Raw genomic sequence first — 20,832 nt, 5'->3', positions numbered from 1 at the left:
TTTCCGTAACTAGTTTGTTTTTCTAAGAATTGAATGATAATCGGTAAGACATGCCAATGAAGTACCGGGAATTTTGAGAAATTTGATATGATATAACTAATTATTCCTATTAGCTATTGATCACAAGACCTTTTCTTCCACTCCTTTCTTAGTCTTTTTTGGAAAATTTAAATCGTGAAACATGCTTTCGGTATTTGAAAAATATATACTATAAAATGACGAACAGAATCCGAAACCTCTGTAATCTTTTGAATTAGACTATTATAGCGTCGAGGAAGACACCGAATAAATGCAGGAATGGAATAGAAATCAAAAAAGCATGTAATGCTCATAGTTACTAATATATTCTCACGTGTCATTTAGTACCTTTGGTGAGTTACCAGTAGCTGTAGGAAAGGTAAACTTTGGTACTTCATGGCTGAAAGTCAAGCGCTACAACGGTAAGACATTCATCTTATGGTAAATTTCAGTAGTCTCTAATTTCAACATCTCTCTGAAATAAGTGTATAGTTATAGTTAAAAAATTTGATTCATTTTCATTACTTTTACCGGTATAGAATTCGGCGATTTTTTTTATTCTCCCAATTTCTTTTTGTTATTCTACAGAGATCATATACAAAACCATGAACTAAATCATGTTTTATACCTTATTTCTGTGGTTCTTTTCATAATAGCCTAATTCAGGAGTTGGAGAATCTGATTGAGATGTCTTCCAACTATGACCATACATCAATGAAAAGCATTTGTGTTGCAAAAGATGTTATAAATGTACCGTCATCACATTTGCTCAGGAGAAATACGACAAAGCAGTCAAACGACACTCATCAAAATTTAGTGGATGGTGAAGGACAGGCCTCTGACCAAGATGAAGAAATGTTGCTCGAAGAAGAAATTAAAAAGATATTGCAGGTATACACTTAATATTAATTTATTCTATGCGATAAAATACCCCAAAAACTTGTCAAGTTGAATTTGCATAATTTGGAAAACATTCAAAATAGGAGTTATGCGATTCGTATCGTATAGTAATGCCTTTGTTCCGAGTAATTTTCATTAATGAGTGAAATATTTGCCGCAATAGATGGACAGTATTATATGCATGAACATTTTTCGAGCATATTGGAGGGTTATGGACAGTTAAAAGCAGAATTTTTCATTGTTGCAACATTTTTTCTAATTCTACTGGTTTTTAAAGAAAAATTATTTCATTGAGATCATTTTAGGATTGTGATTTGTGTTGTTTTAGTCGCCTGAAGAGAATCACAATCCATTGTTTTAATCTTTCAGGCAAGGAAGATTAAATTAACTATAGTATAGCTGCTATGTATGTATATATTCCTTGTCAAATTATTTTTTAAAGTTATAGTTATGTTAATACAAAGCATGTTACTCCCCAGCCTTGACAAAGGTGACACAAAGAAATCATTATGCTTCATATTTAAGTTGTCACTTGTTTATTCCTTGTCTTTACTTAAGGTGCATATTATCAGCTACTGCATATTTGTAAGTGCTTCCTTATCTAATTCAGTTATATTATTTCCCTACTACTCTGCCCACCCAAACACTCCAAAACATTTCGTAAGTGTCTAAAATCTTGGTCTTGTTCTAGTGAAATCAAATGTATGGTCCCACAGTCTTTACATACTGCTGCTCTTCCTTTATTGGGTTGAATATGAGTTTTGATTTAACAATTTCCTCTGGTCGAATGCCTCCCTTATGAATGGTAAAAATGAGCCCTTAAAAATTCTTCCTTCCTCACTTTCCTAAATTCTTTAGTAGTACTGTGGGGATGTTTTTATTCCCATAGCCTTCAATTTTGTCTCCTGAAATGCCTTTTCTATTTTGCAATCAAGTATTCCTGGTTCTTAGATATCCTTAATTTAATCTTATTCCCTTTTCATATCCAAACTTCCTGAGCTGTTATTTTTATCTTATAATTCCTCTATAAATTCAATCCAACTGGTCAGAACCTCATCTTTTTCGATTGATATTTTACCTTTGACAGCTTTAATAGCATAGATGGAATATTCTTTCTTACATCCTGGCATTTCCTTCATCTTTTTGTATAGCACACTCATTTTATCTCTCTCTCTCTGTAAAGTCTCCAAATCCTTGTACCACTCTTTCCATCATGTTTACTTTCCCATATTAGTTTCTTGCCACAATTTTTTTAGCTTTTTGTGCTTTCTTCTACCCAATTGTGTTCATTTCTTTGGTTTTGTATGCTGTTTCTTTATTTTTTGTTGGGGATAATCCCATCTTTCTTCTACTTTTCCCATCCCCCTATCCTAACTTTGTATTTCATCAACTGCCTCCTGGCTCACTTTTCTTTTAGCCCCATTAAGTGTTCTACATTCCATTTTTTAATACTCCTTCTCTTCCTCATTTTTTAAATTTAACATTACCCTTCTTGAACAATTTGTGATCTGAATCCACATCTGCTCCTGGAAAACTCTTAAAAGTTTTCTTCTTAAAAATACCTAAATACATATGTGCGAAACCATAATATTACCCAAGGGATATCTCTTGTATCTCCTGGCATTTTCCACGTGTATCTACCGTACTGTGGTGTTTAAGCCATGTTTTATTTTTTTTTAATTAACCTATTATGCCTACAAAAATCTACGGTTATATCCCTTCAGTCATCGTTTTCTTCTAAGCTGTTCTCTCCTACTTCTTCCCCAACTCTTCCTTCACCTAGCACCACTCTCCAATCCTACATAGTTATCAGGTTTTTCTTCAAGGTACATTTGCAATCATTTCATTTAACTGATCATAAAATCTTCTTTTCCTTCCTTTCACTGCGTTTCAGCATGTACACCCAGATTACCACTACTGATCCAGTCTCTTCTTATGTATACTAATAATATTCTATCATTCACCTGTTCCATGTTCACTACCCTTCTCAGTTTCCTATTCAGTACCATGCTATCTCACACTGATCCTCTCCCCCTCAACTATATTACTCTGCAACTATCACTCCAATAATCTCTGATATATTTCTATCTCACCTCACACAGACCTGACATGTCTATATTTCCTTTATCCATCCCTTGTATCATCCCTGTGGGCTGAGTCACTAAGCTGCTAGGACTCATTTCCTTGTTTGTGTCCATTATCATTTCTCAGGATAAATATTTGAGGTGGCTTCATGTTGCTTTCCTCAATAGTGTTTTTAATGTGACACCATCATTGATGTAGCCAGCCCACTGGGGTCTGGCACCTTTGCAGCCACCTCACTGAGGAACAGATGCTGCCTAGACTACCTTTTGACCACCTCATACCCTTCGACCTTTCTAGCATAGGTGATCCGACTAGGAGCAATGATAATTGCTCCCATCAGCACAGCTCTATTGGTCATAAGATCATGCAAGCCTTCTACCACATCAAGGTTGTAATCCATTCAGAAGTTATTTAAGTATATCTTGTGGATAACCATTTGGAAAAATAATTTTGTTGACCACTGATTTGAGTTTTTTCCCTATTTATATCTATCATTTCTACATGTATAAGTATCTACTCAAAAAACAATTAATGGCTAATAAGATATGCTGTTACATCTATGATATATTTCCAAAACATATTTTGGTCATTCAACTCTCATGGAGAGGCATTTAAAAGCTCTATCTCCATGACTATCAGAGCACCAAATATTTGTCTGTATAAAACTTTCATGACATGGCTTAAGTAAGAACCACAATAATCAACTAGGAGGTTATTTTAATAGATGAGGAAAGTGATAAAGCCCATAGGGTTGTTTTATAAAAGCCACAGTAATTAACCCAAAGATTGGTTTGATAAGTAAAGGTAGAGCTCACCTTATACTTAACCCTATACAGTAAATGAATTCGCATATCAAGATAAGGTAGGCAGTTCCTTTCCTGGGGCACCTGTGAGTCCCCCGGAAGATCTGGTACCCAAAATATCGCACGGCTTAGATGTAGGAGAGGTTGCCCAGAGGTACCTCCCAGAATGCAACCCGCTCTCTCCAATCAATAACCCAGTGCTCTTCCTGTTGGACCATCACACTCCAGGGTTACCCTATAAAAATATATATGGACCATAAAGTTGACTAATGAAATTGACACAGAGTGCATAAGGGACATTTCCTTTACCTTTGGTTTCCCAGGAAGATCTGATGCCCAGTAAAACCACAAAGGCTGAGTGAAGCTGGGGTAGTGAGAGATATTACCAGATTTTAGCCTGGGACCTTCCCCTCAATAGTTGGACATCACCCACCATATGGCTATGTCATGGCATTGGTGTATAAATAAAATTAAAATGGTGAATGTTAAACTGGGTTAAATATTCCTAGCAGCACTAACCAGTTACTAACAGAAAAGTAGCTGGCTAAATGTTTTTCTCCAAACTGTGTAAGGGCATTTTCAGCCTGTAATTCATTTATTGTGATCTGTTTCTGCAGGTTGCAAAATTTAATCCATTGAGGAATTGCATTTAAACTGAGAAGAATGTTAAAGGGCTATTCAAGTAATAAGTTGTATTTTATGTCACTTACTATCCAAAATGTGAAAAGTGTTGAGGAAGTACTAGAAAATCTTATGGAAAAAAGATGTTCCTCGCTCTAAGGATTCCAGTTGCCCCATAATCTCTTTGTATAGTTTAATTAACCAATGACAAACAGTGCTGAATCATTATTTTCATTAGAAAACTATACCTTCAGCATTTCATGCTACTTTGCAATTCTACCTGTTGTACCCATTCAACTAGCATCCAATATTTTATTGTCATTGAAGCCATCTGTTAGCATATAAAGGTCTCAGAGATCATTCTTGCCCCATTAAATTTCCTGTGAGTGTAGTGTTTTAAATGGTGGTCATTAGTTGAAAACATAAAGCCGTATTAGATTGTTGCATTGTCATTTATAATGTCTTATGAGAAATGCACCCTGCTCATGGTGACATATATCAGGAGTGTTCATTAAATTTGAAATAATCCCAATGGTGATCAGTTATATATTGATTATAGAAATTTAGACCTTTCAAACAGCTTGTAATATAAAAAATCAGTTCACAGTTCACACAGGCTGAAATGATGCAGTTTTATTTAATAATTAATAAAACAACAAGAGTTAAGGTTTTACCCTAGTTTTTCCTTTCAGATTGCTGAAAATGTTAGAGACAAAGCTGTGAATAAACAGAGTCACAAGTCAAAAGTTTTTTCATTTATGGACAATAAAATGACAAGAATTACCAAAACCACTAACCCATCTGGAGTCAAGGGTATTTGAAATAATTTAATTTTTTTACTTTACTTAGTTAGAACTGTATAATCTGTAATAAATGGTGTAATTGAGGGTGCTGTCGTTTAAGTGACATGATGTTATCCTGGTTATTAGAGTCCAACAATGAGATAGGTATTTGGAAATAACATTTCCCTAAAAAGTAAACATTATGTTGGTGATGTAATTGAATAGTGGATTAGACAAATTAGTCTTAGCACATGGTGTAGTTAAACTTACAACTAGGCTAAGCCTTAACATGGAAAAGTGTGGATGAGGCCAGCAATGAGTGTCATGTGAGCTTTTGTCAAAAAGCTTTTTAGACTGATTACATTAACAGTGCGGATATGAGGTCTGTTCTGAAAGATTCAGCCATGCAATATTTGGAGAAAAATAGCCTACTTAGAACGATGAGTCCTTAGTCCTCTTCAAAGTACTCCCCTTTGTGCCTCATGCACTTATCCCAATATCTCTTCCACTTTTCAAAACAACCAGATAAGTCCTTCTCCGAAATGGTCATCGGCTGTCTCATCACATCCTCTTTTTTGTAACCAATGTCAAGAATTTGTACTGCGGTTGCAAGGGACTTGGACCCTGGTTTTCTAAAATAAGACATTACGGGAGATGAGTCATGGGTCTACAGCTATGACCCTGAAATAAAAGCTTAGTCTTCCCAATGGTCAGTTGATGAGATAAAGGAGAATGCAATGAGGCAGCTGATATGACCACTCCATAAAAGCACTTTGCTTATTGTTTTGAAGAGTAAAAGAGATGCTGGGATAAGCATGTGAGTGAGAACTAAATAATGTCCCAGTATTCAATTGTATACAATACCGGTACAGCACCCTCTGCCATTTTCCCCAGCAATTATTTTCAGAGTACATATCATCCGTACTTATGATTTTCTTATTTTTGCTATTTTACTTTCACAATTTGTATATTAATATATTTTTTAACATGTCATTATGGTACTAATTTCTCACATTGTCTGCTGCTCAAGGCATATCATTGAGTAATAAGAGAATCTTTTCATAGGCCCAGCACCTAAAAGTAGGTATATTTCTTCTGGTGTGAAATCTGCAAAGAAAGCTGTGACAAAAAGTGATATAAAAACTGTTTATCAAAAAGATTTTTCCCTGTCTAAATCTAAAAGTATGCCATCTCTGGTTGATGCATCTAAGAACAGTGAAGTTAAGAAGTGTAGGACACTTGAAAGGAACCACTGTCACCTGGACAAGAAAATGGTATAAAATTTATAATTTTTTACTTGACATTCTTGTTTAAGATGTTGCATTGTTCAATATTCATATAATATTGTCATTTTCCTATAAAGTTTAAATAAATAAAAGCGAAGGATGTTATCTAATTTTTCAGCACTAAATAAGTCTAGCATATTATGTGCTGTATGAGTAACATTTCTAAATTTAAAATCTTACATTTCATAATATGATCTGTAATTTTAAATAAGTCCAAAAATGAGTTAAATCAAGACTTTTAATCATAGACATATAGTATTTTCGATGGTATTTGACTGTTGAGATGACTCCAAAGCACACTGATGCTACAGACCTCAAGGTCTGCTACTCACATTGGTTTTCATCAGTATAATGCATGACTTCTTACAGTGCTAGTAGAGTAAATATAATGATGAAATCATTGGGAAAAGAAAGTTGAGAGTGACAGTGAGGAGTGTAGGGTTCTTTGACCTGCATAGGTGAATTATAAGAAATTATATATGGCATTACTCTAATTAAGTGAAAATGTTTTATGTTCATTATGACAAAGTCTCTAGGTAAATTTCTAATATATTTTTCAAATTTCCTTCAGATTCATATCTTGCTGCTTCTCATTTTGGGGATCCACTCCTGAGAAAGCTTGGGCAGATGGCTTGCCAACAAGCACTCCTGATTGCCATGGTGTCTCCTTGCCCAAACTACCCAAATGGCATAGTTGTCATTCTTCAAAATTAGCATTCTCTTTTACTACAGATTACTGCCATCTGCCTATTGTTTTTTTAGCAAATGAAGCATGATTAGAGTGAGGTGATTTTGCAAACTGCTTTGTTTTTCACTCATCCTTTACGTGTCATCTTATATTAAATCAAGCACAAAGGTGACTTCATAAAACTGTGTGATTTTTGTTTCATCTTATTCAGTTAATAATACTTTGTTCAGTGAGTCATAATGAGTTAGTCATTGTTCAGTGGTTGTATCGTGAGAAATTACCTCACATAGTTTAATTCCTCGACACATTGTTATTCATATATCAATGCCTATAATCTGTTACAGTTTGTGGACAGTTGTGTGAAATAACAATAAATGATAGAAATGGCCATTTAGAAGATCATACATTTATAATGCTCCATCAATGATGTCAAATAAGACTGGAAGGCAGCAAAAGTAAAATGAAAAGGAGTGCTATGTACTTAACGAAAGAATAACACATTTACATATGCTATTGTTTGAGCATATCAACATATATATATCTTTTCCACACCGAGCTCCCATAGTGCTTGAATTGGACAGGCCTGGTACAATGTTATATTGTCAGTGCATGAACTATAATAGCTCATGATAGACAAACATGTATTTGCTAGTGAATCATACGAGAGAAAACTTTGACAATTATTCATACCATTGAATTTTTTGAGCTAATATTCATCAATTGCATAATTTTTATTTTCTTTAGAATGACGCATATGTTTGGAATTCATCGGCTTTAGATAAATGTTTTCATTAAATTTCAAATGATTCTGCTTCACTGATTCATTACTGATATCCAATGATAACCTCCCTAGCACACGTCCTCACCTAGTCCCAAGCTGGGTGATTTTCTGAGATCCAAAACATTTTTAGTGTCATGTGAAGAAGAAATGAACTGGCCGGCCATATGGTCTGAATATGTGAAGTTTACTTTTTCTAGGGTCAGGAGAGCTGTACCCTCATCTTTCAAACCATCATTTGGGTCCTTGGCATAGGTGTATGGAAATATATTTTTGTAACAAAATCAAATTATTTTGCCTTTCTCCTTGAATGATTATGTTACGCTTGGTGCAGTGCATCAGCCATTTAGTATAATTAGGGGAATGTAACATTATAACTTGATTGTTAATATTTGTGCCATCAAACCCTAAGGTCATGTGTTTAAATCCTGAATTGAACATGAGTGTTGAATTGCCAAGTGCGTAATGGAAATTCCTTGAATTCACTTTTTGATTGACTGTATTAATTCTTCCATTAAGTACGGTAATGAATCATTTCAAAAATCTTTTGATTTGCAACAGCACTTCAGGTATAATACTTGGTTAATCCATAACTTAGGCAATCTTCATCCTGGTGATTAGGAGTGTAATGATTACTGTGGTATCATACTTTATTTTTACCAATGAGTGCTGACCAAAAACATTTATTCTACAGGGTCCTATGCAATGTAAGTCTGTTGGACTTAATAGTAGGCAATGTGCTGCTAGGAATAATAAGGACTTCATAAAGATAAATAAACAAAATCTTGGTTTGGAGAAAAAGGACACCACAAGAGAGGCTTATAATAATAAAGAAGGTTCAGCATTGGCAACTAGACTTCTTCAAAGCTCCAAAGATCATGAGTCAATGCTGTGTGAAGCATTAACTTTAAGGTCACAACTTCCGAAGTAAGAGTCTGTTTTTTTAATAATACTTCATAGTTATCTTGCATTTTTCTATTTAGACTTCCACCCAGTCTTTTGAGATATTGAGTTAAGTTAGAAGTTGAACTCTTGAAAAATTAAAATGATCAAGTGCAAAAAAATGAGTTGGTAATAATTAATTTTTACACAGTGTGCTGATGATTTGTCATAACTCTTAAAATAAATCTATTTTGTGAATAATGTAGAAACAGCTATAATTCTTGGATACTTATTTTTAACTTCAAAAGGATAAATTCCCTCTGGGTGGGTCTGCCAGCTGGATATTTTTTATCAAAATTTATCCTGAGTTACGTACAACACTTTTGTGTATTGTGTCATAGGATAAATGTATGGCAACTTCATGTGGTAGCAAGTATTTTTCTTGATAAAAAAAATTGTTGATACATGCTTATTTAAAATATCAGTTGTTCAATTCATGCTCATTGCCCTTGGTATTGATTAAAGCGATCCTTCATTTTTGTACAATAGCATGTCAGGGAGAACTGTCTTTAAAATAAGGCAATGTCTTAAATAGCACTCTTAACCATTACTGTTATCTATCATCTGAGGAAATATCATGTCACCATCCAGGCTCACCTCTGGCTAAGTGAGAGTGAGATTGAATTACTATGCACATCAACTGGTTCTTTTGTATGCTCAGACACTCTCTTGAGTTAGGTTATAGTGTATGGTAGATTATTCATGATTGCATCTTTAATTGGTAGTGCATTACAGTTGTGGGTAAATAATTTGGCTTCTGACTGAATGGCCCTGGGTTCAAGCCCAAGAAATAACTTTGTACATGCCCTAGCCCAAGTTCTGAAATTTTCTGAAAAACTGCTGGCAGTATAGTGAAAGGAACAGGTCCCCCTGACACTGATATGTGAACTTTGCATGCCCAATTTTGCATAGTGTAGTCAGTCAGCCCATGATTTATATTGATTTTAATATGATTTTAATGAGCTGCTAAATTTATTGGGGAATATAAAGTTAATATACAATTAATGTGGCATGGGAGATAATATATTAGAATTACAGTGTGGAAACATGGTGAATTTCGTTTCTTTGATTTTCTCCCTTTATCTCTCCCTTAAATATCTATTTTTACCTTCTTTTGGTTGTCCATACCTTTTCATAAAATTTTCTAATGACTCCATAAAGACACACACTGTTTTACCCTCTAAGTTAATTTTTGTAAATGAATATGTAAAACTTAAAATGAACTGTTATGAATGTTAAAATGAACTAAGTTACTTTTTATAAGTGAATATGCAAAGCTCCTCTTCCTTCATTTCATCAGTGGAAAATTTTTTCTCATATTTCAGTCATTATATTAGTATTTTTTAATGACAAAATTCAAATTGGTATATTCTTTTATTTTTCAGGCACAGAGAAATTTTAATGGTATTGCGGGAGGTTTATCATTTTTTAGCTGGTTCAAATAGGAAAGCTGGTAAAAAGGAACTGATGCTTAAGGAAAACTTCCTTGAAAGGTGTAATTCTTCAGTAAGTATTTTCTTGAATGGGGCATTAGTATGTGAATATTGAAGAAGGCCTTAAGTCATATATAGGTTTTTTCTTTTAGACCTCAAGGTGTGACTTGGAACCAGACATGCATGGTATTTTGACCAGTTTACTACCATATTGTGGATGGGTATATGGAAAGAATGAGACAATAACAGCAAAGGAAATGAGCAACATAAAAGATACCATCAACAAGCTGGAGGAAAATTTCCATTCCATACAGTGTTCTTCCAAGTTCAATCTGAAAAATGAACTCGATCAGCCAAAACTTAGTTATGTGCAAAAGAAATTAACGATGCAAAAAAAATTTAATTGGAAAGAGTCTCCATGCTGGCATCCTTTAGTCATGTCTTCAGTTTTTCTAGGTGTGTAATGATTTTTCTGTAATCTTTTGATAAAGGTTCTTCTCATAATGATATGATGAAAGTTAATATACAAGGGAACATTGCACAGTGAGAATAATTCATTCCAGAATCTTTCTCATAAAACAAAACACACATTAAGCAAAACAATTTTTCCCCTTTAAATTAATGTAAATTATGATAGTGAATTCCATGCCTTAATAGATTATATACAATGTTTATTCAAAGGAAATTATGCATAAATTGTTGAGGATCATGAATTACCTTCATATTTTCTTCTATCTCAGAATGAACCTACATGCAATATAAATTTGATTTATCAAAGCACAAAAGAATTAAAACAATTAGTTTATTATTTATGAAACATTCCTAATGTTCGTGAGGGAAGAATTTGGCTGGAAGATTTCATCAGGTCAGGGTTAATTCTTATTCCAGAAAAGGGAAAGGCAACCATATGTAAGGGTTATGGAATAATAAGTTTGATTTCACATGTAGTAATAGTGATTCTCATGATCATCAATAAAGAGGATGGAGAGAAGGGTAAATGATTACCTAGGGGGTGATGAGTTCAGTTTCTGAAAGGAGAAAGGCACATATATGTGTCTTGATGCTATGAGGTCAGTGGAATGGAGAGGAACATAGAATACAACCAGGATGCATTTGTTTCTTCCATAGATTTTGAGAAGGATTTGATCAATTGGATTGCGTACAATTAATGATTGTATTGCAGAAAATATGAGTTGATTGAAGGGATAGGAGACTTATCCTTAACTTATATACAGGGTTCGTCCGGAAAATAAGTGTACTGAGCTCAGGAAAAAAAAATTTATTACACTTTTACATATCTTAAGCTAATATTCCTCAAAATAGGACCCTTGTGAGTCGATACACTTGTTCCAGCGGCGTTCCCATTCCTGGAACGCTCCCGCGAAGGCATCATCGGGAACCTCTCGAAGACACGTCGTCACGGCCTCTTTGACGGCGTCCAAAGTCCCGTATCGCGTTCCTTTCAAACTCCTCTTTATCTTCGGGAACAGAAAGAAGTCCGGTGGTGCCAAGTCCGGGCTGTAGGGCGGGTGCGGCAGCGTTGCCACGGCGTGCTTGGCCAAGAAGTCCGACACGACAAGCGCGGTGTGAGACGGCGCATTGTCGTGATGCAGCCGCCAGATGTTTTTGATCGCTGGCCGGACGCGGGCGACTCGTTTTCGAAGCCTGTCGAGCATTTGGACGTAAAATGCAGCATTTACAGTTTGTCGTTCAGGTACAAATTCGTAGTGGACGACTCCCCTTTTGTCAAAAAATACAATGAGCGTCGCCTTGATCCGAGATTTGCTCATGCGAGCTTTCTTTTGACGGGGTGATGATGGGGTGTGCCACTCCGCACTTTGTCTCTTCGACTCCGGGTCGTACTCAAAGATCCACGTCTCGTCACCCGAAACAACGTTCTCTAAAAAATGTGGATCATTTTTGCAGTGATCCGCAAGTTGTGTCGCGATTTCCTAACGATTGAGTCTTTGATCATCACTGAGCACTTTCGGCACCAACTTTGCACAAATTTTTCGCATCTGTAATTGGTGCCTAATAATCTCGTGCACTATTGTTTTTGGCACATTACACTGCTCTGCTATCATCCGAACACTAAGACGACGATCAGAGTTCAGTACATCGCGAACTTTTGGCACATTTTCGTCGGTGAGTGTCGTTGATGGGCGTCCAGGCCGTGGTTCGTCGTCGACCTCTTCTCTGCCCTCCACGAACATCTTGTGCCACCGAAAGATCATGTTTCTGGACATGGCTGACTCCCCGTAAGCCTGGTTAATCATACCGACAGTTTCGGTAGACGATTTCCCAAGCTTTACCGCAAATTTGATGGAATAACGCTGCTCCAAAAACTTCGGCATCGCGTTCCGTGACGTGGGTCGAGCGTGGAGGTTCGCGTTAACAGAGCTCCTCACTACACCACAGCTCAGAGCCGACTGCCTTTTTCAGCGTCGCTTGCCAACAAACCCCCCTCCAATCGCAGCCCGTCAGAGCGGTGCTGGGCGCGCCTGGAGCGGCGGGAAAAAATCAGTACACTTATTTTCTGGACGAACCCTGTATTTCTCAGGCTGCTCAGTTGGAAGGGACAGATGGAGAAGTGGGATGGGGTCCAACAGGAATTTCCATTATCACCCATGATTTACAATGTATATGTGAAGGAAATGGTGTAAGAGGCTTGGGAAGAGCTGGAGATAAGAGTGAAAGACAGTGGACAGTGAATAAAATCAGTTAGGTTTGCAGATGATTAAGCTTAGTTTGCCTTTCAGCCAAGGGGTCGCAAGTATATCTGAGTGCATTGGAAAGTTAGTTTAATAAGAATGTATGGGATGAAAATAAATGTGAACACAACAAAGGTTTGTGGATTTTGAGTGAGAGAAAACTTAGTCAAATATTAAAATAGGAGTTCATAAACTAGGGTTGGTGGAAAAGTTTAACCAGGCATCGGAAGTATCTTGGAAGTGTTTTGGACCAATTTGTTCAAAGTAGCCGGAACATAAGCAGAAGAAATATATATGGGCCAAGAGATTTTACAAGTAGGAGGGAATTGATGTAAGGGACATAGGGTAATGGTTTTAAGAAAGGCTCATTGAAGCAAGACAATAGGCATAGATTTGGAGGCCTGTTAAATGTCGGCATGTAAAAAGTGAAATGGACACAAAGGAGAACAAACAAGTAAATGGCATTGTGAGGGAGGAGAGGAGAGTTTTGGGAGAAAACCAGAGGAGCCAGGGATGCAGAGCATTTGGATTGGCCATGGGATGTTGAAGACTGTGATAGAGGGGAAGAATATTAGACAAATGAGAGAGGTATAGAAACAGGATAGGCATGTTGAATGTAATGAAGGAAGTAAGTGGAAATGAATGATGAGGTGTTTATTGTATTGTCAGATGTCAGGTTGTGTTTTGTCAGGAGAGGTAAGTGTATGTATCATGTACTGTTTTATATGCTGTGTCCATCGAATACCTACCTTAACTGGTAAAATATCAATGATAATAATAGATTTATTCAAACTGCTCTTTTTGTCCTCGGGTATAATGGTCATGTTTATTGATTTAACAAGTTTATATATTTACATTTTTATTTCTGAATAATTAATGATATTGGAAGCCTTGATATTTGTATTTAAAACCACCAGCATTGTGAGATTGCTAAACATCGTAGTATGCCCATCAGGCTACAAATCACAATATTTTTCGTTAGTGTATAGAAAATTTTTTGCCTTGAGGTGGTAATTTATTTAGGAAGTGTTTGTGTAACTATGTTATCATTAATGGCAGTTTAAGGTAAGAAACTCATAATTTATTTGTATTGCATGTCTGTGTCACGTGTATTGTATATTTTTCAATGCCTAAACATACATTGACACAGAAATAAAAAATTCTCAGGAGTGGAAATGCCCCCATTTCTCTACTACAACAAAACTTGTGAATGGATATCGTTTCAAAATGCTGTTCTTGAGCTTCATGAGTACTTCATTCAACTGAAGTTACTGCAAAATGTTCATCCAATTATCACAGAAGTGTTAGACTCTTTGGATTCAGATAAGCCAAGTAAGTAAATACATTCTTTAGACTACACGAAGTATCAGAGTAATTCATGTATTATCTCAACTAAAATATTGGTTTCACCTCTCATTTAGCGTAAGTGTAAGGCAGGGATGCACAGCCTCTGTCTCTCAATGGGCTGCACAATTTTATAATTTTCAAGCTTGCCATTGGCATTAGTAAAATTGTAATAAATAGAGAAATTACTTCATGCATTTGAATTAGCTTATTACTTCAGTTAATAAATGAAATAACTATGGTACTGGGATTTTAAATGATATTCTACAACAAAACTCCAGGAAAATAAGTTATAATGTGAGATGTCAAATGTTGTTTTGTGGAAAATCAACATCATTGATTGCAGGCTGTATAAAAAGCAATATTGACCTGCATGTGGACCACAGGTTGTGCACCACTGATCTTGTGATTATTTTTTAATTGCTTTTAAATACTTCTTGTTTTTATTCCTTGGCACTGTAGCCTGGTGTTGGCTGTGACCTCCCTCAAGATGCATATCCATTCTCCTCTATTTTGAGCCTTCTCCCGCCATCTTGTAACTCTCGTGATCTTCAAATCCTTTTCTGTCCTCTACTCATCATTTCCTTGATCCTCCTCTTTTCCTCAATGCTCCCATGTTGCAACCTCTTCAGCATTCTTTCCACATGACCTAGCCAAGCCAGTCATTGGAGCTTCACATGTCTACTGCTTCTCCTCCTCTTATTGACTTGCCTGTGAGTTATTTCTATTTCTATATTAGGTCATATTCTCCATCTTTCCCCCTCTCTCATTGGTCTAAAGATCATCTGTAGGGCTTTTATTTCAAATGCATATAAAGAATTTTCACTCTTAGCTGACTCAAGTCCAAGCTTCAGATTCATCGGTGATCTAATCTTGGCCATGGTGGTCTAATTAGCATTTTATAGATCTTAACTTTCAAGTCCCTTGATAGGAGTATTGATTTCAGTAACTTAATGTTAGTGAAGTAAGCTCTATTCCTAGCCATGGTCCTTTCATTAATCTCCTCTGTCATTATGGTTTCACTATTTAGAACAGTGCCATGGTAACTGAAACATCTTGCCCTTTCAAAATTGTGTTTTCCTAATGTTATATTTTGGCTTCTTCTCATGTATTCCAATGGAGGAATATTCGTATACTATTATGTATTTCCTTCAATTCTGAGTTCCATCTGTCAATTCTTCTCTTCTAGTATCTCATATTTTTCTTTGAGGGGACTGATATTCCTTGTCATCAGTGCCATATTAGCAGCATAAGCGTGGGAGGACGTATATTATTGTTCATCCTAATCTCAGTTCCTTTATTGTTTCATGTATCATCAAATTAAATAATCCAGCCATAAGAGAACCCCCTTGTGGCATACCTGTTGTTACCTCAAAGGCTTTAGCAGTCTTTCCTCCCTCCAATGAAGGCGTTCATCTGGGATCCTTTCATAGTTATATCTAACAGTTTAATTAGTTTCTTTGGTACTCCAAAGCCCTCGATGGCATTCAACATTTTTTTCATATTAATATCAAATGCTTGCTGAAAGTCCTTAAATAGCATGTGTAGGTCAATATTATATTCATAACATTTCTCCATTTATAGCTAATTACAAAGATTTTGTCAGTTGTGCCTCTTTCTGATCTGAAGCCACATTGGTTCTCTCCAAGAAGTTCCTCTGCATATATGTTCAGTCTCTTCTGTATTCTAGAGAAGATCTTGAGAATGACGTTTAATAATATGACCCCCCAGTAGTTGCTGCATTGCTGTTTATTTTCCTTCTTGTACGTAGGACAGATAAGAGACCCTTCCTCCATTCCGCTGGCATTTCTTTTCTCTTTCATATTTCACATACCAGTCTGTCAAGGCTTCTGATTAACTCATTTCCTCCACACTTGATCAGTTCACCGATGATTTGATCCTCTCACATTTCTCTGTCACTTCACTGCTATCTCTACCTCCTCTAATAATAGTGTATCAACTCTTGGGTCTACATTCATATACATTGGCCCTTTAATCTCATCATCACCTTTTATCCAATTCAACAGTTCTGTGAAATACTCAATCCACCTTCCCAGAACTTCTTCCTCCACAGTATTTAGCTGTTCAGTCTTATTTACTTATGCAATACAGGCTCTAGTCCTTAGCTGAAACTCTTTCATCCTTTTAGCTCTCCTGGTATAGCTTTCTAATTTTATTCTGGGTGTTTTGCCCTTTGAAATTTTTCATATAACTCTTTAAATATTTTTTCTTCTTCTTTTTCAATGTTCTATTTGCTATTCTTCTGCTTTCTTTATACTTCTCACTGTTCCGTCTTGTCCTTCTCTGAATCATGCTCACTCTGTCTTTATTCTTATTTTCAATGGTTTTTCTACACTCATCATCAAATCATTCTTCATTCCTCAACCTTTTCTAATTATTGCTTACGATCTCTTTTGCAGCCACTTCTATGGCCTTTTATTTTATTCCTGATTACTTTGTCTTACTGAATTTTCTGCCATACCCTCTGTGCTTTCTGCTACCTTCTCACTCAGTATCTCCTGACATTGGGTGACAAAGTTTAATCATTTTATATTTGCAAGTCCCTGATTAAACCAAATCTTTATTAAGTAATGACCTGAGTTGTAGTTAGGGGCTTACCTTAGACCATTAATGATTGAGGATGCATGCCTTCAGGACAGCAGAACATTGTTGATTTAATTGACTACTCCTGTGTTTGGCATTCTCCAGGTCCCTTGGAGTATATCCTTATGTTCAAAAGAGGTACCTTCAATTATCAGCCTATTAGTTTCTGCCATCTGACATAGCATCTTTCAGTTTTCATTTGTTTCACCATGTAATGTGTTTTCCAGCTATATTTTGTACAAAATCTTCTTTATCTATTTTTGCATTTAAGTCTCCAAGGAGAATTAACACATCATATTTAGGTATCTTGCTACATTCTCTTTCTAACTTATCTTAGAAATCCTTCTTTTCTTCATCATCGGTATCGTCTGTGGGTGCAAAAGCCAAGGTAATAGATATGTTTCTAAATTGTCCTTTGAGCCTTAACCTACCCATTCTATCTCCCAGTGGCTCAAACCCAAGGTAGCCTTGTTTCATTTTAGCTTTGATAATAAAACCTATCCCAGGAGCTGTCTACTGCCTAAGCTCCTGCCAACGTAGCTCTCAGGGCCACAGAAATACACTATCTTTCTCACCACATTAAGGTTGAGTCCCATAGGGGAGGTTTTTAATGTTAACAGATGACTTCTTATTCATGTGCACCTTCTGATTGATAATTTACTACTCCTTAGTTGGAAATGAGGTAGAAAAAAGGTGCGTTATTTTGAGCCTGTGATTTTTGGTAAAAAAGAACAAAACATATTATGTCTTTGGATTGATTATGAATTATAATTATTGTGACTGTATATGTAGTCTCAACTATAAAAAAAGCACACAGAGAGGTTGTTGGCCTGTTTTGTAAATTTCTTGAGTTTTTATTATATATCCTATTTATTTTTCCCAAAAAAATGAACGTTATCAAAATATACTTGGATTCACAAAAATGCAGGTTTTTTTAATAATATGTCATTTGTGGCAATTAAAATTTTAGCAAAACCCTAATTACAAATATTTTCTAAATTTCCAGCTGCGGAGAGTGATGATGGAAATTGTATTCCATCACTGGCACAGTTACTGAAAGCTGCTGCTGTCATGGCTGATTTCACTGGCCATATGACAGTACCAATTTTGGCTGGTATAAAATCTGTTGGTGAATCTCCTCTGAATTAGCTAGGCCTGATATTTTCATTTATTGGTGTGCATATTTTTTTCTCATTTTCTCTTTCTATTGATAATAAAATTGCCATGTTTATATGGTCTTATTAAAGGGTGATTTTGCTCACAAGTTTGAGTAATCTGTGATACAAATCTTGAAATGTATTTTATGAAAGCCTCTTTCTGTTAGATGATTACTGTTGCTGTTATTATTTTCAACATATCAAAGTTAATGTTGTACTTGTTGCGATGATAGTTTTTTTTCTTTATGACTTCTTATTCCTTTAGTTGTGTCATATGTGATCTCATGTGTATTTATGTCACCTATACATTATTACTTACTAGTCTTCAGTATCACAAAACTTAAAAAGGTATGCATCATTTCAGAAAATGTGCATTTTTTGCATGGTGAAATCTATCTTGGAATGTTTATAGATCATTTTAGTCAGTTTGTGACTGTGGGGTGTTGCATGGGGATATCTTTCATGCTGGAAAATGCATTTATTTAAAAATAATGAATGTCTGTATTTTACCTCAATGGTAATTGTTTTCGAGGAGCCTATTTTTGCAATGTGCTGAATAAAGGATCTTTAAATTAGAAAATTTCTCGTCACTAGGAAACTTATCATTAAATATTTTTTCCTGCATTCATCCTCTGAGTCTCTCTTTGGTGCTTCAGTGTGTCTCACCACTCAGCTCTAAAAAAATTAAGTGTTAGTACATTTTGTATTATGCATGTATGCTAGAACTTCCAAGACAAACATGCAGAAGACCATTTAGGTAAGATGGTTTAAAAATTCTATAGAAACTTCTGCTTCTCTTTGGTGCTCATTGTATTTCCGGACGTTTTACTCAATATTCACTTTCTCAATTCTTAGACAACCTCAGAACCAAAATACTTAATCTATCAGGCTGGCATCTTAACACTATAGAAGATTAAATAAAAAATGGCCAACATGGCTCAGGGGATGGACCCTTCACCAACTATTTATTCATTCTCCAACCTTCTTTTCTACCAGACTGTCATAAATCCTAAATTATAGATATAGTTTTGACATATTAAGAGAGTAAGAACAGATAATTCTAATTTTATAGAAGAATATAGAGTCTCCCCTTATAGTAAATCCCCCCACCCCCAAAGAGGGGTAGCCACCCCTTAGGGCAGCATACCTTCCCTCTCCTCTGTTGGAGAGAGCCACCCCTTCAGGCGATCACCACCCTTTTGCCCTCCCCTCCCTCCCATGAAGACCCACCATCACCACAGCTGGTCCCTATCCCCCTCATCACCTCCCCTGTCTCCCCTCACAGAACAACGACCACCTCTTAGCCACTTGAGCCATGCCTCTACTTGCTTCACCAGTTACTGTGTATATGCAACCACCTGGGCAAACAGATGATGTCAAGGATATACACCCAACAGCATTTGCCACACGATCCACCACACAGACCTTTGGACATTCACGAGCCTTTCAGCCACCCTGGGATGATGGAAACTGTGCCGAAATGCAAGCCAATGTTGCTCTGTCTGTCAGGTTAAATTAGCAAGGCAAAACTGGTAGGCTTTCACACCAACCACCAGCAAACCACCTAGCGAGAACTAACTTTTCAAAAAAATGTTTTCATTTATTCACAATATACATGTATGGCAATGCTTAAAAGTTTTAAATAATCTTTACTATAGTTTCCTTGATTTACCGTCTATACACATGTACATTTTTAGATACTATTCATTTATTAATTAAAACCAGAGAACTACTCTGATATGCAGTTATTGCGCTCCTATCATTTCATAGCAAACTTGATCGCCAAGGTGAATCACACTGAGCTTTTCAAATTAATTGTTGCAAAGTTGGACTTATTCTTTCATTTTTAACAATGTTATCTATTTATTGCTTTCCATTATCTAATATTCACACCATCATCTGGTGATCTTGTACTGCTCGAACACAGAGTTCAAGGGTTCAACTCCGGGGTGGCTCTGTTCACTCTCCAATTTACCCAGATGAAGATTACTTTACCGCAATGATTTTTTACAAATTCATGACTTCAAGTTCAAACAATACTGTGTGACAATCTCCTACCTTTAGCTCACATGCAGTCATTGTCATTTGAACTTTTTGTGCAATGCTTAATTTCTGTTATTGTTTTGAAATCATCAAAATTTTTATTAGAAGTAATCATTTTTTATTCCTTGATGACACTGTAATACTACTTAAGTTTGAATACCTGTGGTCTCTGAGTTTTAGGAGAGATACAATGTATGTATTAGCAGAGGGGCTACATCGCTGTTAGCCCAGCACATATTAATATTCACAGCAGCACCACATGTAAGATGCAACTAAACAATATATTTTTGATATATTTGGGAATTTTTTCAGGCAGTACATTCAAACAAAATATTGAAAATCTGTTGCTTACTATTTACTCAAGACAGTGATATTAGTAAAATTCGTAATAAAGACCATTTTCTATGCATGATATAGAAAACATGATATATAGTATTTTTCTGTCAAAGTTACTCTGGAGTAAGTCACTCCAACCTGTATACCCCCAGGCCCATTAGCTGCAGGCTGATTTTAGTCCACAGTTGTCAGATTTTGGAGTGAAAAAAGTGCATCTTATGGAAAATACAGTACTAGTTTTATAGTTGAGAGTGGAGGTCACCTTTTATGTACTAAGCCCTACATAATCGGTGATATTCAC

General features: G+C 35.9%; 1 protein-coding gene across 2 annotated transcripts; it reads left to right on the top strand.

Moving 5' to 3' along the window:
* The first annotated feature begins 63 nt into the window (after window positions 1-63).
* LOC139691094 (uncharacterized) lies at window positions 64-18,709 on the top strand. 2 transcript variants are annotated; one of them, XM_071588851.1, is made up of 9 exons: window positions 64-440; window positions 675-909; window positions 5,120-5,240; window positions 6,275-6,483; window positions 8,656-8,888; window positions 10,289-10,409; window positions 10,489-10,792; window positions 14,215-14,379; window positions 18,002-18,709. In XM_071588851.1, exons 1-9 carry the CDS (start codon window positions 415-417, stop codon window positions 18,142-18,144), a joined length of 1,557 nt encoding a protein of 518 aa, XP_071444952.1. In that variant the 5' UTR covers window positions 64-414; the 3' UTR covers window positions 18,145-18,709. The 2 variants fall into 2 exon arrangements, with proteins under 2 accessions (XP_071444952.1, XP_071444953.1); XM_071588852.1 differs by lacking the exons at window positions 5,120-5,240; window positions 6,275-6,483.
* Window positions 18,710-20,832: the final 2,123 nt, after the last annotated feature.

Source organism: Hetaerina americana, unplaced genomic scaffold, assembly GCF_022747635.1.
Source record: "Hetaerina americana unplaced genomic scaffold, ioHetAmer1.1.p SCAF_3, whole genome shotgun sequence".
Taxonomy (NCBI): Eukaryota; Metazoa; Arthropoda; class Insecta; order Odonata; family Calopterygidae; genus Hetaerina; species Hetaerina americana.
The sequence above is the reverse complement of the archived record's forward strand: the minus strand, read 5'-3'. Positions and strand labels throughout refer to the sequence as shown.